This window comes from Cottoperca gobio, chromosome 8 (assembly GCF_900634415.1).
Source record: "Cottoperca gobio chromosome 8, fCotGob3.1, whole genome shotgun sequence".
Classification (NCBI taxonomy): Eukaryota; Metazoa; Chordata; class Actinopteri; order Perciformes; family Bovichtidae; genus Cottoperca; species Cottoperca gobio.
This window is the reverse complement of record NC_041362.1, coordinates 9,258,103-9,279,125: the sequence shown is the minus strand read 5'-3', so window position 1 is coordinate 9,279,125 and position 21,023 is coordinate 9,258,103. Positions and strand designations below refer to the sequence as shown.

The 21,023-nt window shown below is 40.0% G+C and overlaps 4 protein-coding genes across 6 annotated transcripts in view; 3 read left to right on the top strand and 1 right to left on the bottom strand.

Annotated features, from left to right (window-relative positions):
- The window catches only part of LOC115011911 (uncharacterized), a 28,944-nt gene extending 9,920 nt beyond the window's left edge, over window positions 1-19,024 (bottom strand). Inside the window, exons 1-3 of one of the 2 annotated variants that reach the window (XM_029437187.1) lie at window positions 18,973-19,024; window positions 18,741-18,855; window positions 16,924-17,509 (exon numbers count right to left, since the gene is read on the bottom strand). In XM_029437187.1, coding sequence (XP_029293047.1) covers window positions 16,924-17,509; window positions 18,741-18,855; window positions 18,973-19,011 — 740 coding nt within the window. In that variant the 5' untranslated portion in view covers window positions 19,012-19,024. Of the gene's footprint in view, window positions 1-16,051; window positions 17,510-18,740; window positions 18,865-18,972 lie in introns of those variants that run through there. The other variant, XM_029437188.1, reaches the window with a different exon arrangement.
- On the top strand, window positions 1,243-4,195 carry LOC115011910 (cytochrome P450 2K1-like). 2 transcript variants are annotated; one of them, XM_029437185.1, is made up of 8 exons: window positions 1,243-1,368; window positions 1,486-1,635; window positions 1,730-1,890; window positions 2,275-2,454; window positions 3,145-3,286; window positions 3,403-3,587; window positions 3,681-3,822; window positions 3,902-4,195. In XM_029437185.1, exons 2-8 carry the CDS (start codon window positions 1,521-1,523, stop codon window positions 4,087-4,089), a joined length of 1,113 nt encoding a protein of 370 aa, XP_029293045.1. In that variant the 5' UTR covers window positions 1,243-1,368; window positions 1,486-1,520; the 3' UTR covers window positions 4,090-4,195. The 2 variants fall into 2 exon arrangements, with proteins under 2 accessions (XP_029293045.1, XP_029293046.1); XM_029437186.1 differs by lacking the exon at window positions 1,243-1,368 and having other exon boundaries at window positions 1,479-1,635.
- Window positions 5,988-9,334, top strand: LOC115011912 (cytochrome P450 2K1-like). The gene is given in 11 exon segments (XM_029437189.1): window positions 5,988-6,263; window positions 6,476-6,638; window positions 6,720-6,869; window positions 6,964-7,055; window positions 7,057-7,125; window positions 7,510-7,689; window positions 8,389-8,530; window positions 8,647-8,831; window positions 8,925-9,066; window positions 9,146-9,273; window positions 9,275-9,334. Coding segments are annotated over 11 exon segments (1,509 nt in total). The 5' UTR covers window positions 5,988-6,065.
- On the top strand, window positions 11,208-14,461 carry LOC115011907 (cytochrome P450 2K1-like). The gene is made up of 9 exons (XM_029437181.1): window positions 11,208-11,507; window positions 11,702-11,864; window positions 11,945-12,094; window positions 12,189-12,349; window positions 12,673-12,852; window positions 13,551-13,692; window positions 13,782-13,966; window positions 14,053-14,194; window positions 14,274-14,461. Exons 1-9 carry the CDS (start codon window positions 11,310-11,312, stop codon window positions 14,459-14,461), a joined length of 1,509 nt encoding a protein of 502 aa, XP_029293041.1. The 5' UTR covers window positions 11,208-11,309.
- Window positions 19,025-21,023: the final 1,999 nt, after the last annotated feature.

Genomic DNA, 21,023 nt, shown 5'->3' with positions numbered 1-21,023 from the left:
ATGTTTAAGAGCTTCTTGGTTTTTGCAACACTCCCCGTGTGTGTGTATAAGTGTACAATCAAATTAACACGTCTAGCGTTTTATAGACTAGACACGGGTAGCCTATATTTGATCCCAAGTAAAGATACAAATACAATTGTACCTTAAGTTGTTTGCATTTGTATGACAATATTAAATGTTTATCTTAGTATGCGTAGTTTACTAGTAAATGCATGGAAAGACGCAAGGACACCATAAGAGGAAACGAGGAAATGTGTTTTAGATAAATGAGAAGTCCTTTCCTCTGAAGCGTCACGTGAAGCGACGTCCATGTCTGATATCTGCGATCACAGCTGGATCAGCTGACAGTCGACTTTACAGCTGTGGAGACTTTTGATGGAGTGTGCACTGTGTAATAAAGGCCCAGTTATCACTGCCAGAGCAGCAGCAGCAGTCTGGTACCTGTCTAACAAACACCTGCACATGAATAACAACCTAACAACCATATATATATATACCTAACCTAACAACCATATATATATATATATATATATATATATATATATAATGTGTGTGTGTGTGTGTATATATATATATATATATATATATATATATATATATATATATATATATATATATATATATATATATATATATATATATATACACACACACACATTATTATAATATACTATATATATATATATATATATACACACACACACATTATAATTATAATATATATTATATATATACACACACACATTATATATATATATATATAATATAATGTTGATGTGTGTTATATATATATATATATATACACACCACAACATTTATATATATATATATATATATAATGTGTGTGTGTATATATATAGAGAATGTGGGTGTGTGGATATATATATATAATATATATATATATTACGTATATATGTATATATAATACTGTGTATTATATATATCTATATATATAGCTATATTATATCTATAATGTATATATCTATCTGTGTCTACTATCTCTCTATCATCTATCTCTATACTATCATATATATGTGATATTAGTCACTCTCCGATCTTCTCTGTCTATTCTCTGTCTCTCTCTCTGTCTCTCCTCTCTCTCTTCTATCTCTATCTCTCTCTCTATATTCTCTCTCTATATATATCTCTGTATGTGTGTATCTCTATATTAGTGAATTTCAGTAGATGACATTTCTTATAGAGGACAGTGAGTCTCACTTTTACTTGCCTCCATCTTTTCAGCTGTCTAAGAAATATGGACCAGTGTTTAGAGTCTACTTTGGAATGAAGAAGGTGGTGGTCCTGGCAGGATACAAGACAGTCAGACAGGCTCTGGTCAACCATGCTGAGGAATTTGGTGATCGAGAGGTCATTCCAATATTCTATGATTTCCACAAAGGAAACGGTAGAGAGAAATGTTTGTTTGTTTGTTTTACTGGCCTTTTTCTGTCCTTGTATAAACAAGCCAACCACTCTTGTTTTCAGGCATAATATTTTCCAATGGCGACTCTTGGAAAGAAATGAGGCGTTTTGCTTTAAGTACACTGAGAGATTTTGGGATGGGCAGAAGGATTAGTGAAGGTAAAATCATAGAGGAATGTGCCTACCTGAGTGAAGAATTTGAACAACAGGAAGGTAACATGATCATTTCAAAAACTCTACACCTCTTTATATGGCAACAGTCCTTTGAATGAGTTGCACTCACTATCTAATTTTATCTCTCTCTCAGGTAAATCCTTCGACAACGCCCAGACAATTCATTATGCAGCTTCAAATATTATATCAGCTCTCATGTTTGGAAAGAGGTTTGACTACAAGGACTCTGACTTCAAAGCTATGGTGGAAAGCGAACACGAGTCCATCCGTCTGACCGGAACAGCATCCATCCTGGTACTAGAGAGTGATTTCAGATCTAGTGACTTCAGATGATTACAAAGAAAACCTGATGCTTAAGAGCTTAAACTGTTGTAGTTAATGACATATTTGTTAAAACTTTATTTAGCAGTTTCTTAATTCTATAACTTTAAATAATAATTTCCCAAGAAGATTCCTGGATATAACTATGTAATGTAGTACTAAATATAAGTTAAATAAAGTACATATTTGTTCAATATTAATTTCAAACTTAATTTTGGATTATTATTATTATTATTATTATTATTATTTATATTTGCCTGCACACATCAGTTTTAGTCATTTTTTTGGAAGGGTACCATCTGAACACTTCAGATCTGATGGCTGTTAACATTAGTTCTGTATTCTGCCCCTTTACAGATATACAACACGTTTCCTTGGCTGGGCCCTTTTCTTAAAAACTGGAGGGATTTGATGAAACACGCGGAGGCCAACAGGCAAGAAACAAGGAACATAATAGCGGACCTGAAGGAGACTTTGAACCCTGAGATGTGCAGATGCTTTGTTGATGCATTCCTGACCCATAAACTAAACCTGGAGGTGAGGTGTCTTACTCCAGTGAATCCACTCCTAGCCTTATAACACTGATGAATAAATCATTGCGTATAATCCCTCTTCATGGTGGCCCTGAGAGCTCAGCACATTGCAAATTAAGAAAACGCATGAAAATAGACAAATCACTAGCTTGACGACACACAAATATGAATTTAACTACACACGTGCAATATTTAGAAAAATCACAGCAAGTACCTCACAAGACAACCAAAACTGCTTCCAGGCGACACTTTAAAGTGATGCAAACGCAGCGCTTGTTGTTTTGGTTAGTTATAGAATTTGGTTATCCGTCAGTGGTGTTGGAAAATTATCTTTTTTCTGAGTTTGTTTTTATTACCAACAACAGTGATATTGTTTTCACTTGTGTGAGTGTCATTTTAGCAAAATGTGATCATTAGGGAGTCTTACTGTAAGGATAGACTTTTTCAGCCAATAACTTCACAAGCCACAAAAAAAACATAAGTTATCCCCGTCATATGCATCATATATTCAGTGTCCCCCAGAAAGAGTTTCCATTGGGTTTGGAGCTTCTCCTCTAAATGCTGCACATGTGTCGTCAAATTGGTGAAGAGCTTTCTTCATTTGCTTGTGTTGTTTCTATTTGCATGTGTTTCTTAATTTGCAGTGTGTTGAGCTCTCGGGGCCACCGTACTTTCTTTCTCTATGTTTTACTAGGAGTCTGAAATAAAAGATTCACACTATCATGATGACAACCTGGTCTACAGCGTGAGAAATCTGTTTGCAGCTGGGACTGATACTACAGGAAATACACTTCAGTGGGGTCTACTTTTCATGTCCAAGTACCCTCATTTTCAAGGTGCAAAAACAAACCCACTCACTTGTCCCTGGTGAAATTACAGTGTTTCCGCTTTAGTCCCAATTTTATGTACTTGTACATTAATCAAATTTAATCTAAATGTTATGTGAGTGCAGAACAGGTCCAGGAGGAGCTGAGCAGGGTGGTTGGAAGCCGTCAGGTCCGAGTAGATGACCGTAAAAACCTGCCGTACACTGATGCTGTCATCCACGAGACACAGAGACTGGCCAACATTGCCCCCTTGGCCCTTCCTCACAAAACCAGCCAAGACGTCACATTCCAGGGTTACTTTATCAAAAAGGTCACACACCACACAACACACACGATAGTTTCCAACAGTGCTTTGGTGCCAATATTTTGAATGATACACCTTGCGCTCTGCTTTTGCCTACAGGGTACTACTGTGTTTCCTCTTCTTACGTCTGTCCTGCATGATGAGAGTGAATGGGAAACTCCATACACCTTCAACCCTTCCCACTTCCTGGATAAGGAGGGTAAATTTATGAGTAGAGACGCCTTCATCCCTTTTTCTGCAGGTACAACCATTTTGTCTAGATATAATACGATTCTAAAGACGTGATCTAGTTAACTTGCTGCAACTCTTTGTTCTCACAGGTCGCAGGGTGTGTCCCGGAGAGAGTCTGGCCAGAATGGAGCTTTTCCTCTTCTTCACCTCCCTCCTCCAGCGCTTTCGTTTCACTCCTCCACCTGGAGTTACAGAGGATGAACTGGATCTGACACCAGATGTTGGTTTCACCCTCAGTCCTTCACCTCATGAGCTGTGTGCTGTTAGTCGCCAATGAGGAAGAGAGCTAGAGCACAACATTATAACTGAATGTATAATTGAATTCAGAGTATTTAGATATAGAGGATTTATCAGGAGACAGTTTATCTCAGTCACTTAAGACAACAAATTATCTGAAATGGGATTGAAGAAAAATGTATGTTTTCATAAACAACTGAAGTTACTGAGAAGCCTCAATCTTTAGTTTGTAATTTTTTGTAATAAGAAATGTGAAGGACTGTTGATGTATATGCAATATTTTTAGAATGAGACGGCTACAATAACCTTCCTGCTTCTTGGCCACTATTGCAAATGGCAGAAATCATGTCATATTACTATAAATACATTTAGATCTGTCTCTTCATATAGCCTTATACCTAATGTTCATCAAAATTACAATAAAACTCAGCTTTATACCAATCTTTTACTCTGGTCCCTGTGTTTATTTTCCATTAGATAAATACTGAATCATTTAAAAGGAAAGTGGACATTCTTTTCTTCAATGTCTTCTGATAGAAAGAAATATGTATAAATAGCACTCATTCTAAGGATTTTATAAAGGGAACATATATTTAAACTGCTTTTGAATTATGAGTTGGTCATAATTATAAGCAATTGACAGCACAAAATGTCCACTTTGTTACTATAACTTACTGTCTTACTTTCTACGCATATTCATGTACATGCAACTTTGTGTTTGTCTCCTGAGGAGAAGGCAGTAAAACAGGGTTTACGGTATTACCCTTTTACAAACTGTATCTCTCCATGGCTTAAACCCATTTGGCAATTACTTGTTTTTCTCGCTCTATTCTTGAAATGTCCTGCCGGTATTTGCCAGATCTGGCGTTTGAATTGATTAATCTTGGCTTGCAGTTTGATTAGATCTGTGATTGACTGACTGCTCAACACACCTGAAGAAGTGAGATGAGTGATTTGTGCAGCCTTAACAAAAGGGGGTGGGGACTCTTGAGCCCAATTCCAAAACCTTCCTCTCTACACCCTCACACTCCCTGACAGAGTGAACTGTGTTTGTAGTCACACTGTAAAGAGAGTCCCTTCCTTAAGCTGTAGGGTGTAAATAAGACAAAGGTAGCCTATATATTAAATAATATATATAATGATGAATATAATGTGTATTTAATTTACATAACTATAAATGAAAATGAATGAATTTCAAGGTTCAAGAAGGATTTATTATGTACATATGATTTAATAATTTAGAAAAGGGATTATTTAATTTAGGAAATCACCTATCAATGAATGGAAATGAATGATTGAACAAAGAAAATTCTGTAATTATTATATACAGAAAAATATTATAAAACATAACATTTACAGTATATACAGATAAGGTTTGCTGCTGGACTTGGATGGCTTGCCACAATAAAGCCCCTGGTGTCTCTTGATGCATCTTCTGGGGTGGTCTTCAGAGTGTGTATGAGATGCCCCTCCACCGTCTATATATTATGCGCCGGTGATAAAGCATACCTTCAATCAAGTTCGAATTTTTCCTTTTTCAATCTCTGGTTCCGTCCTCTGGGGAAAAATGCTAAAGTAAGGCGTCAACCGCGCTTGATAACTTCTGAGAGTTGCTAGGCGACGGGAGCGGCAAAACGTAGGGGCGTGAACAGCTGGTGACGAACCAGGAAATCTCACGTTGACCGGACCTTCTCATTTCGTACACCGCTTGGTACAGCCTTCGCGGTATACGGAGGACCCGGCCTCTAAAGACCGAAAATAATGCGTCCTCCGAAGGCTGCAGCCCCCGAATTGAGACAGAGACGACTTGGGATGTACCCTTGGTCTAAAGCCCCACCCAGAGAGATGAAAATAGGTTACATCTTTGCAGACACTTTCGAACAGGTTGAAACCGCAGGTAGAAACTAGAAGCGCGATTTGGGACAACCAGGGATTTATCTCTTCATTTAACTTTGGAAACAGCTGTTCAGTGAAAAGGTTTTCTAAAAGAAGTCAGATCCAGGTGACAGCAGAATCATGTTGGAAGATCTTTTCCAGTTTTCTATTTCAGTCTACTTGTCGGTGGCCATTATGGGCCTGCTGTTCCTCCACCTTTGTTACTCCAGCTTCAGCTCCCAGGACAAGAAGTTGGAGCCTCCAGGGCCTACACCTCTTCCCCTGCTTGGTAACCTTCTTCAGGTGGATCTCAAAAGACTCAACCGCTCTCTTGTTGATGTGAGAAATATGTTGTATGTCTTTAAACTATTAAGTTATTTCCATTGTTTTGTTAGAAGACAAGAAATTGATGTTTAAATATATATATATATATATATATATATATATATATATATATATATATATATTCAGTATTGGTAAGTGTATTTCAGTAAATTACATTTCTTATAGAGGACAGTGAGTCTCACTTTTACTTGCCTCCATCTTTTCAGCTGTCTAAAAAATATGGACCAGTGTTTAGAGTCTACTTTGGAATGAAGAAGGTGGTGGTCCTGGCAGGATACAAGACAGTCAGACAGGCTCTGGTCAACCATGCTGAGGAATTTGGAGATCGAGAGGTCACTCCAATATTCTATGATTTCACAAAAGGAAACGGTAGAGAGAAATGTTTGTTTGTTTGTTTTTACTGGCCTTTTTCTGTCCTTGTATAAACAAGCCAACCACTCTTGTTTTCAGGCATAATATTTTCCAATGGCGACTCTTGGAAAGAAATGAGGCGTTTCGCTTTAAGTACACTGAGAGATTTTGGGATGGGCAGAAGGATTAGTGAAGGTAAAATCATAGAGGAATGTGGCTACCTGAGTGAAGAATTTGAACAACGGGAAGGTAACATGATCTTTTCTAAAACTCTGCACCTCTTTATATGGCAACAGTCCTTTGAATAAGTTGCACTCACTATCTAACTTTATCTCTCTCTCAGGTAAAGCCTTCGACAACACCCAGACAATTCATTATGCAGCTTCAAATATTATATCAGCTCTCATGTTTGGAAAGAGGTTTGACTACAAGGACCTCTGACTTCAAAGCTATGGTGGAAAGAGAACACGAGTCCATCCGTCTGACCGGAACAGCATCCATCCTGGTACTAGAGAGTGATTTCAGATCTAGTGACTTCAGATGATTACAAAGAAAACCTGATGCTTAAGAGCTTAAACTGTTGTAGTTAATGACATATTTGTTAAAACTTTATTTAGCAGTTTCTTAATTCTATAACTTTAAATAATAATTTCCCAAGAAGATTCCTGGATATAACTATGTAATGTAGTACTAAATATAAGTTAAATAAAGTACATATTTGTTCAATATTAATTTCAAACTTAATTTTGGATTATTATTATTATTATTATTATTATTATTTATATTTGCCTGCACACATCAGTTTTAGTCATTTTTTTGGAAGGGTACCATCTGAACACTTCAGATCTGATGGCTGTTAACATTTGTTCTGTATTCTGCCCCTTTACAGATATACAACACGTTTCCTTGGCTGGGCCCTTTTCTTAAAAACTGGAGGGATTTGATGAAACACGCGGAGGCCAACAGGCAAGAAACAAGGAACATAATAGCGGACCTGAAGGAGACTTTGAACCCTGAGATGTGCAGATGCTTTGTTGATGCATTCCTGACCCATAAACTAAACCTGGAGGTGAGGTGTCTAACTCCAGTGAATCCACTCCTAGCCTTATAACACTGATGAATAAATCATTGCGTATAATCCCTCTTCATGGTGGCCCTGAGAGCTCAACACATTGCAAATTAAGAAAACGCATGAAAATAGACAAATCACTAGCTTGACGACACACAAATATGAATTTAACTACACACGTGCAATATTTAGAAAAATCACAGCAAGTACCTCACAAGACAACCAAAACTGCTTCCAGGCGACACTTTAAAGTGATGCAAACGCAGCGCTTGTTGTTTTGGTTAGTTATTGAATTTGGTTATCCGTCAGTGGTGTTGGAAAATTATCTTTTTTCTGAGTTTGTTTTTATTACCAACAACAGTGATATTGTTTTCACCTGGTGAGTCTGTGTGAGTGTCATTTTAGCAAAATGTGATCATTAGGGAGTCTTACTGTAAGGATAGACTTTTTCAGCCAATAACTTCACAAGCCACAAAAAAAACATAAGTTATCCCCGTCATATGCATCATATATTCAGTGTCCCCCAGAAAGAGTTTCCATTGGGTTTGGAGCTTCTCCTCTAAATGCTGCACATGTGTCGTCAAATTGGTGAAGAGCTTTCTTCATTTGCTTGTGTTGTTTCTATTTGCATGTGTTTCTTAATTTGCAGTGTGTTGAGCTCTCGGGGCCACCGTACTTTCTTTCTCTATGTTTTACTAGGAGTCTGAAATAAAAGATTCACACTATCATGATGACAACCTGGTCTACAGCGTGAGAAATCTGTTTGCAGCTGGGACTGATACTACAGGAAATACACTTCAGTGGGGTCTACTTTTCATGTCCAAGTACCCTCATTTTCAAGGTGCAAAAACAAACCCACTCACTTGTCCCTGGTGAAATTACAGTGTTTCCGCTTTAGTCCCAATTTTATGTACTTGTACATTAATCAAATTTAATCTAAATGTTATGTGAGTGCAGAACAGGTCCAGGAGGAGCTGAGCAGGGTGGTTGGAAGCCGTCAGGTCCGAGTAGATGACCGTAAAAACCTGCCGTACACTGATGCTGTCATCCACGAGACACAGAGACTGGCCAACATTGCCCCCTTGGCCCTTCCTCACAAAACCAGCCAAGACGTCACATTCCAGGGTTACTTTATCAAAAAGGTCACACACCACACAACACACACGATAGTTTCCAACAGTGCTTTGGTGCCAATATTTTGAATGATACACCTTGCGCTCTGCTTTTGCCTACAGGGTACTACTGTGTTTCCTCTTCTTACGTCTGTCCTGCATGATGAGAGTGAATGGGAAACTCCATACACCTTCAACCCTTCCCACTTCCTGGATAAGGAGGGTAAATTTATGAGTAGAGACGCCTTCATCCCTTTTTCTGCAGGTACAACCATTTTGTCTAGATATAATACGATTCTAAAGACGTGATCTAGTTAACTTGCTGCAACTCTTTGTTCTCACAGGTCGCAGGGTGTGTCCCGGAGAGAGTCTGGCCAGAATGGAGCTTTTCCTCTTCTTCACCTCCCTCCTCCAGCGCTTTCGTTTCACTCCTCCACCTGGAGTTACAGAGGATGAACTGGATCTGACACCAGATTGTTGGTTTCACCCTCAGTCCTTCACCTCATGAGCTGTGTGCTGTTAGTCGCCAATGAGGAAGAGAGCTAGAGCACAGCATTATAACTGAATGTATAATTGAATTCAGAGTATTTAGATATAGAGGATTTATCAGGAGACAGTTTATCTCAGTCACTTAAGACAACAAATTATCTGAAATGGGATTGAAGAAAAATGTATGTTTTCATAAACAACTGAAGTGACTGAGAAGCCTCAATCTTTAGTTTGTAATTTTTTGTAATAAGAAATGTGAAGGACTGTTGATGTATATGCAATATTTTTAGAATGAGACGGCTACAATAACCTTCCTGCTTCTTGGCCACTATTGCAAATGGCAGAAATCATGTCATATTACTATAAATACATTTAGATCTGTCTCTTCATATAGCCTTATACCTAATGTTCATCAAAATTACAATAAAACTCAGCTTTATACCAATCTTTTACTCTGGTCCCTGTGTTTATTTTCCATTAGATAAATACTGAATCATTTAAAAGGAAAGTGGACATTCTTTTCTTCAATGTCTTCTGATAGAAAGAAATATGTATAAATAGCACTCATTCTAAGGATTTTATAAAGGGAACATATATTTAAACTGCTTTTGAATTATGAGTTGGTCATAATTATAAGCAATTGACAGCACAAAATGTCCACTTTGTTACTATAACTTACTGTCTTACTTTCTACGCATATTCATGTACATGCAACTTTGTGTTTGTCTCCTGAGGAGAAGGCAGTAAAACAGGGTTTACGGTATTACCCTTTTACAAACTGTATCTCTCCATGGCTTAAACCCATTTGGCAATTACTTGTTTTTCTCGCTCTATTCTTGAAATGTCCTGCCGGTATTTGCCAGATCTGGCGTTTGAATTGATTAATCTTGGCTTGCAGTTTGATTAGATCTGTGATTGACTGACTGCTCAACACACCTGAAGAAGTGAGATGAGTGATTTGTGCAGCCTTAACAAAAGGGGGTGGGGACTCTTGAGCCCAATTCCAAAACCTTCCTCTCTACACCCTCACACTCCCTGACAGAGTGAACTGTGTTTGTAGTCACACTGTAAAGAGAGTCCCTTCCTTAAGCTGTAGGGTGTAAATAAGACAAAGGTAGCCTATATATTAAATAATATATATAATGATGAATATAATGTGTATTTAATTTACATAACTATAAATGAAAATGAATGAATTTCAAGGTTCAAGAAGGATTTATTATGTACATATGATTTAATAATTTAGAAAAGGGATTATTTAATTTAGGAAATCACCTATCAATGAATGGAAATGAATGATTGAACAAAGAAAATTCTGTAATTATTATATACAGAAAAATATTATAAAACATAACATTTACAGTATATACAGATAAGGTTTGCTGCTGGACTTGGATGGCTTGCCACAATAAAGCCCCTGGTGTCTCTTGATGCATCTTCTGGGGTGGTCTTCAGAGTGTGTATGAGATGCCCCTCCACCGTCTATATATTATGCGCCGGTGATAAAGCATACCTTCAATCAAGTTCGAATTTTTCCTTTTTCAATCTCTGGTTCCGTCCTCTGGGGAAAAATGCTAAAGTAAGGCGTCAACCGCGCTTGATAACTTCTGAGAGTTGCTAGGCGACGGGAGCGGCAAAACGTAGGGGCGTGAACAGCTGGTGACGAACCAGGAAAACCCACGTTGACCGGACCTTCTCATTTCGTACACCGCTTGGTACAGCCTTCGCGGTATACGGAGGACCCGGCCTCTAAAGACCGAAAATAATGCGTCCTCCGAAGGCTGCAGCCCCCGAATTGAGACAGAGACGACTTGGGATGTACCCTTGGTCTAAAGCCCCACCCAGAGAGATGAAAATAGGTTACATCTTTGCAGACACTTTGAACAGGTTGAAACCGCAGGTAGAAACTAGAAGCGCGATTTGGGACAACCAGGGATTTATCTCTTCATTTAACTTTGGAAACAGCTGTTCAGTGAAAAGGTTTTCTAAAAGAAGTCAGATCCAGGTGACAGCAGAATCATGTTGGAAGATCTTTTCCAGTTTTCTATTTCAGTCTACTTGTCGGTGGCCATTATGGGCCTGCTGTTCCTCCACCTTTGTTACTCCAGCTTCAGCTCCCAGGACAAGAAGTTGGAGCCTCCAGGGCCTACACCTCTTCCCCTGCTTGGTAACCTGCTTCAGGTGGATCTCAAAAGACTCAACTGCTCTCTTGTTGATGTGAGAAATATGTTGTATGTCTTTAAACTATTAAGTTATTTCCATTGCTTTGTTAGAAGACAAGAAATTGATGTTTAAAAATATATATATATATATATATATATATATATTCAGTATTGGTAAGTGAATTTCAGTAAATTACATTTCTAATAGAGGACAGTGAGTCTCACTTTTACTTGCCTCCATCTTTTCAGCTGTCCAAAAAATATGGACCAGTGTTTAGAGTCTACTTTGGAATGAAGAAGGTGGTGGTCCTGGCAGGATACAAGACAGTCAGACAGGCTCTGGTCAACCATGCTGAGGAATTTGGTGATCGAGAGGTCCTTCCAATATTCTATGATTTCCACAAAGGAAACGGTAGAGAGAAATGTTTGTTTGTTTGTTTTACTGGCCTTTTTCTGTCCTTGTATAAACAAGCCAACCACTCTTGTTTTCAGGCATAATATTTTCCAATGGCGACTCTTGGAAAGAAATGAGGCGTTTTGCTTTAAGTACACTGAGAGATTTTGGGATGGGCAGAAGGATTAGTGAAGGTAAAATCATAGATGAATGTGGCTACCTGAGTGAAGAATTTGAACAACGGGAAGGTAACATGATCTTTTCTAAAACTCTGCACCTCTTTATATGGCAACAGTCCTTTGAATAAGTTGCACTCACTATCTAACTTTATCTCTCTCTCAGGTAAAGCCTTCGACAACGCCCAGACTATTAATTATGCAGCTTCAAATATTATATCAGCTCTCATGTTTGGAAAGAGGTTTGACTACAAAGACCCTGACTTCAAAGCTATGGTGGAAAGAGACCACGACATCATTCATCTGACCGGAACAGCATCCATCCTGGTACTAGAGAGTGATTTCAGATCTAGTGACTTCAGATGATTAAGAAGAAATCCTGATGCTTAAGAGCTTAAACTGTTGTAGTTAATGAAATATTTCCCAAGAAGATTCCTGGATATAACTATGTAATGTAGTACTAAATATAAGTTAAATAAAGTACATATTTGTTCAATATTAATTTCAAACTTCATTTTGGATCATTATTATTATTATTATTATTATTAGCCTGCACACATCAGTTTTAATATTTTTTTTGGAAGGGTACCATCTGAACACTTCAGATCTGATGGCTGTTAACATTTGTTCTGTATTCTGCCCCTTTACAGATATACAACACGTTTCCTTGGCTGGGCCCTTTTCTTAAAAACTGGAGGGATTTGATGAAACACACGGAGGCCAACAGGCAAGAAACAAGGAACATAATAGCGGACCTGAAGGAGACTTTGAACCCTGAGCTGTGCAGATGCTTTGTTGATGCATTCCTGACCCATAAACTAAACCTGGAGGTGAGGTGTCTAACTCCAGTGAATCCACTCCTAGCCTTATAACACTGATGAATAAATCATTGCGTATAATCCCTCTTCATGGTGGCCCTAAGAGCTCAACACATTGCAAATTAAGAAAACGCATGAAAATAGACAAATCACTAGCTTGACGACACACAAATATGAATTTAACTACACACGTGCAATATTTAGAAAAATCACAGCAAGTACCTCACAAGACAACCAAAACTGCTTCCAGCCGACACTTTAAAGTGATGCAAACGCAGCGCTTGTTGTTTTGGTTAGTTATTGAATTTGGTTATCCGTCAGTGGTGTTGGAAAATTATCTTTTTTCTGAGTTTGTTTTTATTACCAACAACAGTGATATTGTTTTCACCTGGTGAGTCTGTGTGAGTGTCATTTTAGCAAAATGTGATCATTAGGGAGTCTTACTGTAAGGATAGACTTTTCAGCCAATAACTTCATAAGCCACAAAAAAAACACAAGTTATCCCCGTCATATGCATCACATATTCAGTGTCCCCCAGAAAGAGTTTCCATTGGGTTTGGAGCTTCTCCTCTAAATGCTGCACATGTGTCGTCAAATTGGTGAAGAGCTTTCTTCATTTGCTTGTGTTGTTTCTATTTGCATGTGCTTTCTTAATTTGCAGTGTGTCGAGTTCTCGGGGCCACCGTACTTTCTTTCTATATGTTTTCTAGGAGTCTGAAATAAAAGATTCACACTATCATGATGACAACCTGGTCTACAGCGTGAGAAATCTGCTTGGAGCTGGGACTGATACTACAGGAAATACACTTCAGTGGGGTCTACTTTTCATGGCCAAGTACCCTCATTTTCAAGGTGCAAAAACAAACCCACTCACTTGTCCCTGGTGAAATTACAGTGTTTCCGCTTTAGTCCCAATTTTATGTACTTGTGCATTCATCCAGAACAGGTCCAGGAGGAGCTGAGCAGGGTGGTTGGAAGCCGTCAGGTCCGAGTAGATGACCGTAAAAACCTGCCGTACACTGATGCTGTCATCCACGAGACACAGAGACTGGCCAACATTATCCCCTTGGCCCTTCCTCACAAAACCAGCCGAGACGTCACATTCCAGGGTTACTTTATCAAAAAGGTCACACACCACACACGATAGTTTCCAACAGTGCTTTGGTGCCAATATTTTGAATGATACACCTTGCGCTCTGCTTTTGCCTACAGGGGACTACTGTGTTTCCTCTTCTTACGTCTGTCCTGCATGATGAGAGTGAATGGGAAACTCCATACACCTTCAACCCTTCCCACTTCCTGGATAAGGAGGGTAAATTTATCAGGAGAGACGCCTTCATCCCTTTTTCTGCAGGTACAACCATTTTGTCTAGATATAATACGATTCTAAAGACGTGATCTAGTTAACTTGCTGCAACTCTTTGTTCTCACAGGTCGCAGGGTGTGTCCCGGAGAGAGTCTGGCCAGAATGGAGCTTTTCCTCTTCTTCACCTCCCTCCTCCAGCGCTTTCGTTTCACTCCTCCACCTGGAGTTACAGAGGATGAACTGGATCTGACAGCAGTTGTTGGCTCCACCCTCAGTCCTTCACCTCATGAGCTGTGTGCTGTTAGTCGCCAATGAGGAAGAGAACTAGAGCACAGCATTATAACTGAATTCGGCGTATTTAGATCGAGGATTTATCAGGAGACAGTTCATCTCAGTCACTTATGACAACAAATTATCTGAAATGGGATTGAAGAAAAATGTTTGTTTTCATAAACAACTGAAGTGACTCAATCTTTAGTTTGTAATATTTTGTAATAAATGTGAAGGAATGTGGATGTATATGCAATATTTTTAGAACGGATGGCTACAATAACCTTCCTGCTTCTAGGCCACTATTGCAAATGGCAGAAATCATGTCATATTATTATAAATAAATGTAGACCTGTCTCTTCACAGTCTTATACCTAATGTTCATCCAAAATTACAATAAAACTCAGCTTTATACCAATCTTTTACTTTGGTCCCCGTGTTTATTTTCCATTAGATAAATACTGAATAATTAAAGAATACTGGACACTCTTTTCTTCGATGTCTTCTGATAAAGAAATATGTATAAATAGCACTCATTCTAAGGATTTTATAAAGGGAACATATATTTAAACTGCTTTAGAATTATGAGTTGGTCAGTTGACTGTCAACCCTAATGCTTTTTCTTGCTCACTTGTAATGAGCACATGGTTCTTTGATCAGCTGATCTGTCATTGCAACCCAGTTTATTTTGTCAAGAAATAAAGGAACACCTATTCTGTTTGCATAAACAGGAAGTGTCAATATGTAGAGAATTTAAATAGGTTTGGCTGATGTACAGAATTGTAATCTCGTTTTATCTCATTTCTGTTCTTTTGCGTCTAAGAAGATTGTGAAAATCTAAAGATGGCTCTGCCTAAAATAAACTCAAAACCTGTGAGATGTGTTAAGTGTGGAAATTATGTTATGAACATGGATTTTGATTTCCTTCATAATTATAAGCAATTGACAGCACAAAATGTCCACTTTGTGACTATAACTTACTGTCTTACTCTACGCATATTCATGTACATGCAACTTTGTGTTTGTCTCCTGAGGAGGAGGCAGTAAAACAGGGTTTACGGTATGTTGTGGAATATTCTTCTATATTATAATGAAGTTCTCGGTGAGATGTTCAATAAAGTTACGGAAAACCAGGTTTTCGACTTTGACACTTTATTCTGAGATCTCAGAAATCGCAAGTCATACAGAGTGCGAAAACAGTCTGCTGGAGAGTGCTGAAGACAGAAAACATGCATCATATATCGCACATGAGGTGACCTCGCAAAGCATTAGTTGCCTTCGGGACATCTGTCCTGAGCAAGATGTTCTTTTTGTCTCACAAGATATCAGTTGGATACACAAAACACATCCTTGCCCACATAAGTAGCTGTTTTTGTGGAGAATAGTCCTTCTATTGCAAATGTCAAGGCCCATTTGATGCTGTAGCAACATGTTTCTACTTGCTACCATAAATGGAGTGAATGCTTGGAAACCCTGTGTAACCTCGAATGTGAGATTTTCTAAACGGGTATGAGTCTTATCGATATTGTGAGCATTATTTATAACACCCCACCAAGGAAATATACCGCTGAACCCTTTTTCTCCCGGAGAAGTGATCAAAGCTCGTTTCTGTTGTATTCTGGATACTGGTGTACAATAAAGAATCTAAAATGGTGACCGCTGGTATCAGATCTACTAGAGTGCATGTGCCAGTCCATACTAGTGCCAAAGTCTGGTACAATTTATGTCCGCATAGCCAGACGTAATTTTATGGGGCTCCTGCTCCGGCATCAGAAGGCCAGGCTAGGAGTGTTGAGGTGTGTGTGACAGAGGGAAACGCCATAGAGGAGTTTATGCGATTTGGGATATTAGCTAGTACACATACTGTTTTGTTGAATTTTCCGGGACCACAGGTACCGTTTAGGATCCGTTGACAATTCTTTGTAGTCCCTAAAAACATGCCTACATGGCTCTTCCTACGGATTATGCATAGGACATGAGTCAAATTCTGTAGGAAGCTAGGGTGAACGCTTGCTACTGGTGCATACATTTCAAACGTACTTGGTTTTAGCTGAGATGCATTTGTGGCTCGAAGGGTGGCATTGGACATAAACACACATAGTGCAGGTAGTGACTCTTTTGCGAACCACCAGGAGTTGCCTCCTTTCACAGGATCGGTTAATAATAAAAATGCACAGAACTGTTCTGTTTCTCTCAATGCCATTGGTCGTACAGGCAGGTTTTGAGTCAGACAGATAACGCATGCGTGGCAGTGCTTCTCTGCAGCCATGGTGAAACCTTTGGCGAACCAAAAAGTTTTAACAGCATCAAACATCCCCTTTTGACACATGGTCTAACCCATGTGTCAACTTAGCATAATGGGAAAAGAAATGTTTAGGGAGACGTGGTAGACCCTCGGGACTCATCCACACACCTGTGTCTTGAGTGAAAGAGGCACCACAGGAGCGCCACACAGCTTTTTCACGGTCCATGACATGCTTTTGCATGTCGTTTAGAGACGCGAAAACGTGCGCGGGCAGTTGGGTGGGAGCTGTCTGAGTGAACCATATACATCTGATCTCATAGCAGCCAATTTAGCAGCGGCGTCGGCACATGCATTACCTTGCGAAATGGGGTCAATGCCCTGGGTGTGAGCAGTACATTTGCATACAGCAATTCGGGAGTGCAATAAAATGTTCTCTAGTAGCACAGCAACCAATTTGGAATTCAGAATGGGCTTACCATCAGATTTGAGAAACTTTCTATGTTTCCATAACGCACCAAAATCATGGACAACACCGAAAGCGTAAAGAGAGTCGGTGTAAATGTTCACAGCCTGACCTGCGGCGGAGCGGCACGCTTCAGTCAGGGCAACGAGTTCTGCACCTTGGGCAGAATAGTTAGGGGGAAGAGAACCAGAACACAACACATCAACTGCAGTGACGACAGCGAAACCAACCCTATTTTTGCCAGTAGAGTCACGAGAGGCAGAGCCATCTACGTAGAGCTCCAGATCTGGATCGAATAGGGGCACATCACTGAGGTCAGGTCGTGGTGTGCAGGTGAGTTCTAATTCCGCCAAACAATCGTGTGAGAGATTGTGAGGATCTCCGTCTGTAGGAAGAGGTAAAAGAGAGGCAGGATTAATGGTTTTATATGGTTGAACAGTAACATTTGGCATGTCTAATAAACATGTGTGATAGCGAAGATATCTGGCTGCCGACAAATGGCTAGTCCTTTGCTCAAGGAGAATGAGTGCAACAGAATGAGGAACGAGCAGAGTTAGTGGAGCATAGGCAACTATGTTCCTTGAGGCTATCAGAGCCTTTTCTGCTGCTGCGATTACACGGAGGCATGTTGGAAGGCCTGCTGGAAGGCCTGCTGCAACTGGGTCTAATTTGCCTGAAAAATATGCCACCGGACGTAGGTGTGAGCCATGTGACTGAAGAAGGACAGACGTCATGCATCCTCCTTTTTCATCTACTGCTTGCACAAAAGGTTTGTTTGAATCAGGCAACAACAACATTTTCATGTTAACAAATGATTTGTCTGCCTCTGGATTCCAGACTAGCACTGCGTTAGCGGTGGAGCCTGGAGTGTGTGTGATATCCCTAAGTGGCTGCTCAACTTGAGAGTAGTTAGAGATAAAACATCTACAGTAGGAAGCCATGCCCAGAAATGGCATGAGTTTCTTTGTGACAGGTTTTGGAATGGACTGTAAAGCCTGTATTCTTGGGGACAGCGTTTTCCCCTCTCCGGAAATGACATGACCTAAAAAAGGTGACAGTTGGCAGAGAGAACTGAAGTTTAGACAGGCTGGCTTTATGGCCTTCTGCGGACAAATGCAAAAGTCTTTTATCAACTTCACACTGTTCCTTAGAGGGAGATGCAATCATAATGTCATCAACATATTGAATTACAGCCGTACCTGGAGTTAGTTGCACAGAAGCAAGACTGTCTCTTAACCCAGAGTTGTAAATAGTAGGAGATTCACAATAACCCTGACACATCCGATTAAATGTGTATGGCTTTCCATCAAAGGTGAACGCAAACCAAAATTGACTTTGTGGATCAACAGGAATGCTGAAAAAAGCATTTGATAAAACAGAGAAATGAGAAGCATCAGGAGGAATTTGAGAAAGGATGGTGTGAGGATTCGGAACGAGTGGGGAGCGTGCATGAACAGCTGCATTCACGGCTCTCAAATCCTGGACAAAATACCATTCATCAGGTTGACCTTTGTCTGTGATTTTCTTTACTGGGAACATTGGTGTAGTTACAGGTGAGTCAGAACATGGGACAATAATGCCTGCTTTAAGTAGAGAGTTAAACACAGGTCTAATACCTTCAACAGCTTCACGTTTAAGGGGATACTGAGGTTGTTGGATCATCACGCCCCGGAGTGATAGGGCGTCCCGAAGTCCTTTGGAGTCGGCTGAGTCCATTCTGGTCAGTTCGTTCTGTTACGCCTCAGACACAGGGAAGGAAGACTCAATTGCACAACTCCAGACACAAGGGTAAAGTGTAGAATAAACCAAAACTTTACTTCCAAAAAACAACAACTCAAAAACACTCACAAGGAGGATATACAAATTTCTCTGAAACGCACACTTCATGGAACACTGGTAGTTGCACATGATCTCACAAGGATATGACCAGACGAACTGACACACGACAAAGGGAGACAGGACAATTTATACAAGAGGTGAGTGGGAACAGGTGGAAACAATCAGGGGCGGGGCAGACGCTGACGATGGTGGGAAACCACACAAAGACAGGAAGTAAACACAAGACATGACACAAGGGAGGTGAACTCTACAAAATAAAACAGGAACACAAATCCAGAGTCATGACAGAATGTTAGGTGTGTGCGTCGGACACCAGTCAATTAAATGATTATTTATTTTTACCCATGGGCCTAAATCCCGCCATTGCTCTGTAGGATTTTTAGAACTCAAGATGTGTGGCTCAGCTTTTTCAATTTTGGGAAACTGTGTTTGTGTCGGAGTGAGACATACAGATATAGCACAACGTTTGGAGCTCCAATAACAGAATGATAGATCTAACTGATCATTTAAATTCTCAAAATACCCTTGCTCGAACTCATTGTCTCTATCAGGAGCGACATGAGCAGTACAATGCATATCTGTATTTTTCATGACATCAGCACCAGGGGTTAACCATGCTTTAATAGCGTAGTCAATAAGGCCCTTTGATTGTGTAAACGGAACCCACCACTGATAGACATACAAGAGATTACCAGACGTGTCCGGAGTGGAGTCGTTATACATAATAGTAATCGATCTGGTGACTTTTAACCCTGTAGGGGTAGAAGAGAGATTCAAACCTAGGCCTAAAATCAAATCACGCCCTGGCAAATTTAGTGGGCAGACAGGTGATAGGAGAAAACTATGTTTTATGTTAATGCCAGTGAGTTGATCACTACATGTTAAAGGTTTAGTAAATAATTATTTTACTGTGTTCCCTCCTGCTCCAATAGAGAATATAGATCGACCGCTGAGTCTGACGTCAGGTAATTGAGATGCTTTAATAACAGAGTGTGTTGCCCCAGAATCAACAAGAAATGATAACACTTTGTTAAACACAGTTATTTGTATAACAGGCATTTTTCTGTATGCTTCTGTACTTAACATGGAATACGTTGCTTGTTTAGGTACAGACTTTAAAATGAGTTCTTGTATCTTTTGATGTATGAGTGATGGTGTGTGTGGTGTGTGGTGCATTGTACTTCCCTGTTCAGATGGCGGGGGTGGTGGTGACATCATCCTCTCCTGCCTCGCATGCCCCCTCTCCTCTATTCAATCAGATGGCTGTGACGGTTGGCCGCCCTGCCAGTTGGACTGTTGATTGTAACCCTGATGATGGTTACAATTTGGACCTCCTCCCCCTCCTCCTCTGTAACCTCTGCTGTTTCCCCAGCCGTGCCCACGTGATGACTGTTGTGGTTGTAATGGACAGTCTCTTACCCAATGGTTTGGGTCGCCGCAGTGGAAACATCCCTGTTCACTTGGCTACTGTCACGGGCTTTGTTGCCTGGGCTGAGAGAATCCTCTCCCTCTTCCTCTGAAACGACCACGCCCCCTGTCTTGATGAGGGGGTGCAACATTTGTGGCTACAGCATGCATGAGCGTGAGCTGAGCTTTTTCTTTTGATGCTTTTCTATTTTCTTCTTTGTTTTGGTTGTGCAGTTGAGCTTGTTTCTCATGGTGAATAGCATAACGTCGTACTTCGGCGATGTTAGCGTCTTGGCAGCCTATACATGTTTCTTGAACTTTGTCAGAAATGTCTTTCCTGAGGCCTTGGAGGAAGGCTGCTCGGAGATGGGTGTTCCAAACTCCTTCAGCGGCGTCGTCCTCTCAGATACCGCTGTTGTCAATCGGTAGTAGCGACGGGCGGTGTATACAAAGGGCAGGGACTTAATCAACGCGAGCTTATGACCCGCGCTTACTGGGAATTCCTCGTTCATGGGAAATAATTGCAATCCCCAATCCCTATCACGAGTGGGGTTCAGCGGGTTACCCACGTAATCAGGAACACCTTCGTCGATTTTCTGCTGGTTAAGCAGATATTTTTGTCATGTCAACCTTTTTTACAAATTGTTCTGCGA